Below are 9,389 nucleotides of genomic sequence, written 5' to 3'. Positions count from 1 at the left end.
TAACATGGAATGCGGCGAAAACTTTTCAACTTCAATTGAACACCGAGGGTATTTGAAGAGCTAGAAGGCTGATTTCCTTTTATATGTGGATATCTTAATTCATGTTCAACATGTTCGTATTTAACAGTCAAATTTTGTTGACAAACGATCGTGGACCAACCCTAGAGTTCTGGATGATACTCCATTGTCTACTAACATGTCTATGTTATATTCTTATATTATATTCTTATATTCTTCTTCTTCTTTTTTATTTATTCTTATATTCTTCTTCTTATTTACTAAAAATAAAGTAAATAAGAAATCTTTAATATTTTAATTTCTTTCATTTCCATTTTGTTTTCAACATCTTCCTGTCTTCTCTGAGGAAGTAGAAATCTTCGAAAGACACTGGCCTGAACACATCAGTGCGTGAGAATTTTGCAAACTAAAACCACTCCCGACTCCTCCCATGACCCGTGGAACCACCATAGGGTATTACATCACGGGGCGGAGTCAGCTCATTCTACCTTTTTCACTTTTCTTCTCTAGGCGGCGTACGTAACCGCCGTTTTCTCATCGTCTCTGTCTCTCGCAATTTGCTCTGGATAGATGCGATCATGGAGTTGATTGCATCCCAATCCTCCTCACGTGCTACCATTCTCCGCATCAGATTTTCTGGTACCAGTGTCTCTCTAGGTTCTAGGTCTCTTCTAGGTTCCACCGTTTTTCCACAAATCTTGGGAAAATAGGTGCTCTGGGACAGTCGGGTGAGGTATGCAATTTAAATCTATGCAGGTACTGGCGATATCCTCAGTGTCTCATGAGAAACTTTTTATCTGCAATGAAGGAGAGGTAGGCTTCGCATTTTGTATGTTCGTCATCTCATCTGCCAAAATGTCAACAGGCACCATTCCCGAGATTATGAACGCTCATCTGAGACAGTCCTAAATTCAAAGCACACCCTCAGAGCAGTCCTTCGGTAGACTGCACTCAGTTTATGAGCGTTAGCTGAGATCTGCAATGCCTTTCCCCAAACTGGGGCTGCATAGAGCAAGATCGAGCTCACAACCCTGGCTACGAGCAACTTAGCAAGTATGTCGTAGCTCGTCCACTTAGTCCCATGAAACAGGCACAATCACTGTCAGCGGCAGTGATCTACCTAGAACCGAGCGATTTAAATACTTCGGGTCACCCTGTCAGCTAATGAAGAATTGCGTTATGAAATTGCTTAACGCATTAAGGCAACCTGGATGAAGTGGTGTTCCACAACTGGTGTTCTTTGTGATCGACGTATCAACGAACGTCTCAAATCTAAAATTTACCGCAATGTCGTCCGTCCCATCGCCGTCTATGGTCCTGAGTGTTGGCCGACTATTAAAAACAATGAACGGAGTCTTGCGGCAATGGTGACACATGTTGATCACATTCGAAATGAAGATATCCACGATCATTATGGGTTTGCACCGATCGTGGAAAAATTGCGAGAGAGGCTTATTCGATGGTATGGCCACGCGCTAACGAGAATTCACTTGCCAAGATTGGTGTGAACATCGAAGTCGGTGGCTTTGGTACGCTATGTGGATATGGATTTAAAAGCCTCCAGATTGCATCCAGATCAGGCATTTGATTGAGCCAAATCTTTCTCAGTATGTGTAATTTTACAGTAGTTGAGCATTTAATTTACTTTATGCTCGAACACGGAAAAATTGAATTGCCATCCTAATATTAAATGTTGTTGAACTCTTTCAATGGTAAATATCAAAATTCGCTGTTCTTCAGATCCCTGTGGTGAAGCCAAGGGATATGGCAATCATATAATTTTCTATATCAGGTCTATGTAGTGAAGCACTCCATATATCGACCATAAATCAAACCACAGATTACTCAAATAAAATACTTTTTTTACAAATATGAAAACTGAAGTTAAAATATTAAAACTATACATTATAAGGATGGAAAACTTTGGAAATAATGTACACTTTAAAAAGAGTTGGATTTAAAACTATGAATACACAACTTTAACTTTGAAATTAGTAGAAATCGTTTTGATGATCATATTCGTATTTTTAATTAACGCAATGGTTCAATGTAATAAGAATATCAATTACATCCATCTTTACGTAAATTAATCCTATTTACATTAAATACTAATAAATCTAGTGAAAATGTAGAAGACATTTAGAAGGTCACAATCTATATAATTGCGACGAACTCCATGAAAGCTTTTGATCTAAGGCTTTGTGACGTGAAATTGTCGGTAGCTTAAATTTCGAACGAAAGAAAAACAAAATAAATAAATAACGCTTTCAACTCTAACCTTCTAGATGAATTCTAAATCTTACATCGAATTGGACGGTTTTTTATTCAAAACAATAAATTTTTACTTTTCGAACAATATAATAAATCTTCAAGGCATTTCCTCCACAGAGATCGTGTATCTTCGTTTGTGGAAATATCAGTTTTTTCTTGTCAAAATAAGGCACATTTCTAGTCAATTATGCTTATTATAGTAATCTTCAGATATGTTCACGATGTGACGCGATTTTTAAACTCGGGATCTATTTTTTAAAGAGGCTACAAAAAGGAATGTTGACTTGCATTTTGTTTTTTTCTCAATATGTAAATAAACGAATAAAACAACGAAGATACTGAAAATCACTTAGTGCTGAAATGAATGCGGAAGTCAACCATTAAAGCTTGCGAAACAATGCACATTAAATATATACTTTTCATCTAGTTAGGTCTTGCAAATGGAATGTAAAGTGTTTTATTGATTTTTTTTTATCACAATATTCTCGTATTGGTTTTTTATTCTGTAAAATATATACTGAATATATACTGAGCACAATATTCCTCGTCGTTTGTTTCTGATTAGTAATACAGTGGAATTATCTAACTAACATTAAGTATGTCTGCTCCAATTTGTCTTCAAACAGTTTTAGTGTAGATTTCGAATCGCCGTAATACGTTGCCAATGAAAGGCCGTTGATTTTCAGGAATGAGCAAGTGTCAACGAAATTATAGTAAAACAGTAAACTCGATTAATAATTAAGGAGAAATAAGTTAACACATGAGACAAATCCTTCGATATAAAAAATCAAATCAACAAATGAAGACAGATGCCCGGAACAAGAAGTCTTTCCGCTTACCAATTGTATATATCTTACTCTCGCTATGAAAACATTATTTAATAAGTCAAATATTTAGGCTATACGGTGTACGTATGTCGTATGTGTTTAAGCTAAAAACTAATAATAATATGTACTATGTACTATAAATATTTGATTTACTAAATAAGTCGTTCTTCAGGTGGTGGTTTAAGTACATTATCCATCTCTAATCGTGGATTGCAATATTCTTGCGCGCTTGGGCTGTAAGTACCTCGCGTCGCTCGTTTATTCCGGGCCATTACAATAAACGCCCCCAAAAGCGCACCACCTATTGCCAATAATACGACGACAACTGGTACAACGATGATTGCAATGTCGGTTGGAGAACTTTCTTGCAAAGCGGCCTAGAAAATAAAATTCAGTTGTTCGAATAGTGAATAGTGAAATGGAATTGATCCATTGATAGCTTGGTTTAATAGAGAAAAAAACACATAGCGAATATGACATTTATTTTACGTGGACTATAAATGTTTAGTAATTCAACTAGTTACATAATTATGGTAGTAATATTGCTACAAACTGAAAAATAAAAAGCCATGAAACCAAGAAAACTAAAAAAGCAGGGAAAGTGTGATATAGTAGCATCAGGAAATAGGTTACTTTGTTAGACTTAAGCTCTGATGCTTCTTCAAAGAATAGTATAGTTGGATGGATTCATGAGAAATCGGAGCGTGTCAAATGTCCACCATTCACCATGAAAGTCAAAGCATTGTGATTCTCACCTACAATTAGGCGCCTATCAGAGCACTTACATACAGGGTCAAGCAGTGGACTGGAAGAAAGACTAACGTGGAATATATAACACCTCCCTGGAAACCAATTTATCTCTCTTTTGGGGGTGATATGTGGCTCTCCAGAAGCCAAGCCTCCTGTCTACTAAGACCGTTAGTGGGTGGTGATAGTCATACCCGGTAGGAGGTGACGATACAAATCTAGACTGAAGAGTCGATAAAACACCTCATCCAATTTAGGATGTATGCGAACCGTTCCCATTGGATAGTTTCGATCAGCGGATTAATAACTGTATTCTAACGGAGCCTTGCCCTTACCGCTACGGGGGCTATGGTACCGTGGGCCTCCTAACCCTATACTAGTGGAAATCATGTTACTACGTCTACAATAAGTTTTAATCGGGACTTAATAACGCACTCAAACTGGTCTATCAGACGGAGGCACATCTCCGCAATAATGAGAGCTAAGTGACTATAAGCTAAAAGGGAGAAGTTAGGAAGTCAAGCAGTGGAGCCAAGGTCAACATTGGCCTACTGCGTAATCCACAAAGGCCCCTGCTCGAAACGCAGTACGTCTGAGGTCGGTATATCAGACGTCAAGAAGGAGATAAATATCAATGTTGCAAGTGCTAATTGGTATCTGCGCTATCTGAAGAAAGGTCTGAAATCAAAAGATGCCTTTAAAAAGGCTCAGAACAGATTTAAACCTTCAACATCGGAGCCAAGAAAGCACGGAGATGCCGAGATCAGCCCACAAGAGGAAAATATTCAACTGGCCATACTGCCAAAAACATTTCCGAAGTAACTATTCCCTCGTGAGAAGCAGAAAATTATTGAAAACCATGTCCATCCAAAAACAGTTTCCTTTTGCATTACCACGTCTTATAATGATGGACTGCGCGGCGGGAAACACGGCGGAATGGCTTAGGATCACAGTTCCCGAAATTACTAAGCTGGAAGGGAGCAGAACTGTCAACATGTAGTAGGGATAATAAACCAGAGACACAAATGGTGACAGAGAGAGATGAAGGAATTAATCGGCCTCGTAATTACTCCATATAATGATACGCGGTTATGGAGAGGCTTCAGAAGCAAGATGGAAGGCAAAAGCAAACTTCTCACGGTCGGGGTAGATGACCGATCCTTGGAGGCAATTTAAAAACGAAATTGCCTTATTAGCTATAGATTTGCCAACATATCTGTGTCTTAGAGAGTTCCTGACTGGAGACCTTGTGACTGTGCAAGTTTCATTTAAAATCAGATTGAGAACACGGGAGGCAGTCGTGGCATCGGGCTATTTCCAAGGAGACAACATCCAGATGTACCAGGAGCTAGTCAGTGAAATTCTGGGGAAAGGCACTAACACTTCTCCCCGACTGCGATGCCTACAAAGAAGCAATAAGTTAGAAAAATATAACATAGGAAACCAGCACTGGACAGGAGGTACTAGACATAATTCTAGAAAATACTCTGATGAACGGCGTGGTCAAGAATTTAAGGATATCGGATGAGTCCTTTATGTAGAATCATAGAACAATCATATTCGGCATTGAGGGCACTCCGAGACGAAAAGAATAGTAAGAAATCCCAAAAGAAAAGATTGGGGCTCCTGTGCAAGGACCTGAGCCCATCAGTGGAGTAGTGGAATTGCAGACTCTGGTAGAAGATCTCAACAAAGTCGTCATCGACATATATGGGGCCTGCTGTCCGGCTAACACAATCACATCATCAAGAGATGCACCCTGGTTGAATAGTAAGCTAATCGACTCGACTCTTCAACCGGCCAAAACTTGGGTTGGGTCAAGATACAAAAGCACACTGACAGTATATAGTACCGTGATCAGGGAAAGAAAACAGAAAAGTTTCAGGGAATTCTGTAAAGGGATTGACCAAACCACAAAAGTATCCAGGCTTTACAAACATTAGCCAAACACGGGCCAGTATTTTTTGTCTATCTGAAAAGGGAAGATGGGACATTTATGGAGGATTTGGGCAGGATACAACTGTGCTTCTCAGAACTCATTTCCCGAGATCCTACCCCACGAAAGAAGGTGATAACATTCGGTCTAACACCCCAACAACGAGCAGAAGAAAAACAAGAACTGGAAACCAATACAAGAGGTATGGCTGGAAGCTTTTTCCAGCCTACCCCAGGGAGGCCTAGATATCATCTTAAGGTCTCTCTGCACCACACATTTTCCACCCGTTCTTTCATTATGAGGTTTTTATAAGCTCACCACGAAGTTCCGAATGGCACACATAAATCCCTCCGTCTCAGCAAAGAGCTCCCCAGCACACAGCCATCTGTTCGGCAAATGCAAATCGATAAATTGGCAGGGAGTCGACTTGGGAATGATGCTGTGCCGCCATATCAAACAAGCGCCTACCTCCCCATTCGAAATTTGACCATAGCAGTTTGTGTCGGCCGCTGGACGTTTTCCAGATCGGTTTTCGTCCACGGCAATATTTCGAATGTATAAGCCAGTGAAGAGATAGCGAATACATTCAATGCGTTAATTTTATTCTTCCCCAAGAGATGCGATTTTAGCACCAACTTTATACGTCGCAGGAATTCGGATAACAGAGCATCCTTCAGGTCAGTAACTCGAGCATGGAGGTTCTTTGAAGAATTCCAACGTACTTGTAAAAATCTGTCTCTGTCATAGCGTGGATGTGGAGGTCACCAATGGTATGTCCAGTTGCATCCGCAAAAAAAAAAATCTTAAAAACTAAAAACGTGTCACCTCAGGTGATGATGTGAATATATATTGCTATCATTAGGAGGGTGTGCGCCCATGAATCCGTAGTATGATGGGTTTATATGAAAGAAAAGATTTTTAATTATAAAATGGCCTCATTGCAAGGAACTGTATGTCTGGGTGTTACCGGTGCCATGAGAACGACATCCGGCGCAGCTCTTAATGCATTGCTCAATTTTCTGTCCGTGCATTTATTTATGCATAGCACTCCAATGAGAACAGCTCATAGACTGATTAGATTACATTTACGCACAAACAGCAACCACAAACAGTAACAGATTGAACTCTATTTCGAGATTCAATTCGGTGAAATTGCTCTCGGACGCCTTAGCAAAACAGAATTCAATTTCCCACATGCTGGGACTGGAACCAGGAATTGGAATGCCAGCAGCAGGCTAATGCTGCTATCAAAAACTGTGAACATCTTTTCCTGTCAAAGACGAACCAGCATACGGAAAAGTTTATCCTGTCGAAAATCAGGGAAACTTGCAAAAGTATTGTGGGCATTCTGACTGGTCATAATTAACTAACTGGACAAATGTTCACAATATGGATTCTCTAGGATGATACATGTCCATCCTATAATGATGAAACGAAAGATTTTCTATGTGAGTACCCCGTATATGGACGCAAGCTGAGGTAAACTCCTGCGACACACCCTATAGAGTGGTGATGTCTAAAATAAAGGGAAAGAAATCACCGCGAGTAATTTGTCTGACAATGCTAGCATTGATAGTGGAGACACTGTTCACGCAAAGATCGAACACAGTCATCGAAGCAATCGGTGCAGCTGGTTTAGAGACCATACCGTGTATCACTGGTAGGCAAGTTTTTGCAGATAATATTGCTGTGGTTGTAGATTGACGCAGCACTCAATGGAGCGATCTGGTAGATCAAGAGTTGGCTGGAAATTGCAGCACTGTTGCATTTAGCACTCTCTCGAATGCTGCCAAATATTTGCGAATTCAAATACGTCAGTAGAGTGTTACTATCTCAATTCATTAGCTTAGTGTTGTTCTATATCGCTCCTGTATGGGTTGCAGCATTATCGACTAAGGAAATCTGGAGAAGCCTATTGCGCTCATACAGATTATATGCCCTGAGACTGATTTGTGACTTTCGAGCGATATCAGACGATGCGGCGTTAGTTATAGCCGGGCTCTTGCGAGTAGACATCTGGGCTGAAGAGATGTTACCAGTCTACCTTAGGAGAACGACAACCCAAGACGCTGTGCAATTGATCAAGATCGAAAAAAGTTCATCATCAACGGTCAGATGGCAGATCAGATGGGATGGCTCAACGAAAGGCTGATGAAGACACAAACTGATTCCAATCATCCGTATGTGGGTCACTCGTCGGTGAGATTTGTAACTAATGTGCAAAAAGAGCTCCTTATTGCGGAAAGGGAAAAACGAGCGATAACCATACAGGAATGATAGCATAATTGCTAACCGGCCCTGTGAAGTAATATCTAACGACAGTTCCGCAGGGTGAGCGACTGAAGGGTCCACGAGTATGGTTTATACGTGAGCGTGAATTTATATCTACGAATCATGCACGTCAGCGGTTTCTGCTGATGTCCTAATCCTGGCTTAGCAAAAAAAAAACAAACAAGCCTTGTTATCGGTTGTGACTTTCGACCCTACAGAAGATAAATTAAAAAATTGCAGCCTCTCTGTTCTCATTTTAATATCATATTATTAATTTCTTTATGTAGATATGGAAATGGGCAGCATTTCGAGGCCTAGATATAGAGGCATTATTGTTATATTTTTCGGACTTTTTGGTTGGGTAATTTCTGAAAACGAGGCCTACTTTACACAAAGGCTTGACAAGAAAACCTGATATTGGGTAGACAAAGAACTATTCTGGTACAAACATGTTTAACCCGCATGCAATGCTTTCAATTCCGTCACCCTTTTTTTATTCAACTACCAAAGAATATTTGAGATATATGTACGTACAAATTTCTGCGTATCTTAATACAGGATTTTAGTAAACTTATTAATTTTATCCCAGACCCATGAAAAATATGATTGAGATGATATCGTCTGAAATTCAAAGATTCAATGTGATGTAAAATGAAAGTACAATAGATCCACAACCGGAGGGAAAATTGCAATGAATGTAAGCAAAATATAATTCTAAAATAAGAAAGAAAAAACTAAAACTCACCGACTCTGTACAATTTTTTCCTGTAAACTCTTCTGTGCAATTACAAATATAATCTGATTCAAATTCTTTGCAATCTTCTATGCATACTCCTCCATTTTGGCAGATATCACTATAGGCGCACATGTCAACCTGGTCACAATTTGGACCACATGTATCCTCTGGGCATTGACACTTGAATGATCCTCGCGTATTTATGCATAAACCTTTACCGCCGCAAGAGATACGTTCCATAACGCATTCATCAATATCATTTTCGCATAATACACCATTGAAACCGGTATTCGTACAATTGCATTCAAATGATCCAATTGAATCAATGCATTGTCCATTATTTTGACACGGTTGAGATTCACATTCATTTATTTCGATTTCACAGTACTTTCCAGTGTAACCAATACTACACTGACATTTCGGCGGTTGAAGAGGTTCACCTGATAAACAAAAACCATTTTTGCAAGGCTGAACCTTACAAAACGGCATATCACAAAACGGTCCTTGAAGTCCTGGCATGCAGACGCAAGTGAAATTGTTTCCAGTTGTGGAGTCTGTAAGAATTTTGTAAAGAATATTTATA

At 39.5% G+C, this 9,389-nt stretch overlaps 1 protein-coding gene across 3 annotated transcripts in view; it reads right to left on the bottom strand.

Moving 5' to 3' along the window:
- Positions 1-1,859: 1,859 nt before the first annotated feature.
- LOC119658660 (protein crumbs) overlaps positions 1,860-9,389 on the bottom strand; it is a 94,072-nt gene continuing 86,542 nt past the window's right edge. For all 3 annotated transcript variants that reach the window (XM_038066213.1, XM_038066210.1, XM_038066212.1), the window contains 2 exons: positions 8,816-9,360; positions 1,860-3,493 (listed from right to left, as the gene is read on the bottom strand). In XM_038066213.1, coding sequence (XP_037922141.1) covers positions 3,269-3,493; positions 8,816-9,360 — 770 coding nt within the window. In that variant the 3' untranslated portion in view covers positions 1,860-3,268. The remainder of the gene's footprint in view (positions 3,494-8,815; positions 9,361-9,389) is intronic.

This window comes from Hermetia illucens, chromosome 6 (genome assembly GCF_905115235.1).
Source record: "Hermetia illucens chromosome 6, iHerIll2.2.curated.20191125, whole genome shotgun sequence".
In the NCBI taxonomy this organism is placed as follows: Eukaryota; Metazoa; Arthropoda; class Insecta; order Diptera; family Stratiomyidae; genus Hermetia; species Hermetia illucens.
The sequence above is the reverse complement of the archived record's forward strand: the minus strand, read 5'-3'. Positions and strand labels throughout refer to the sequence as shown.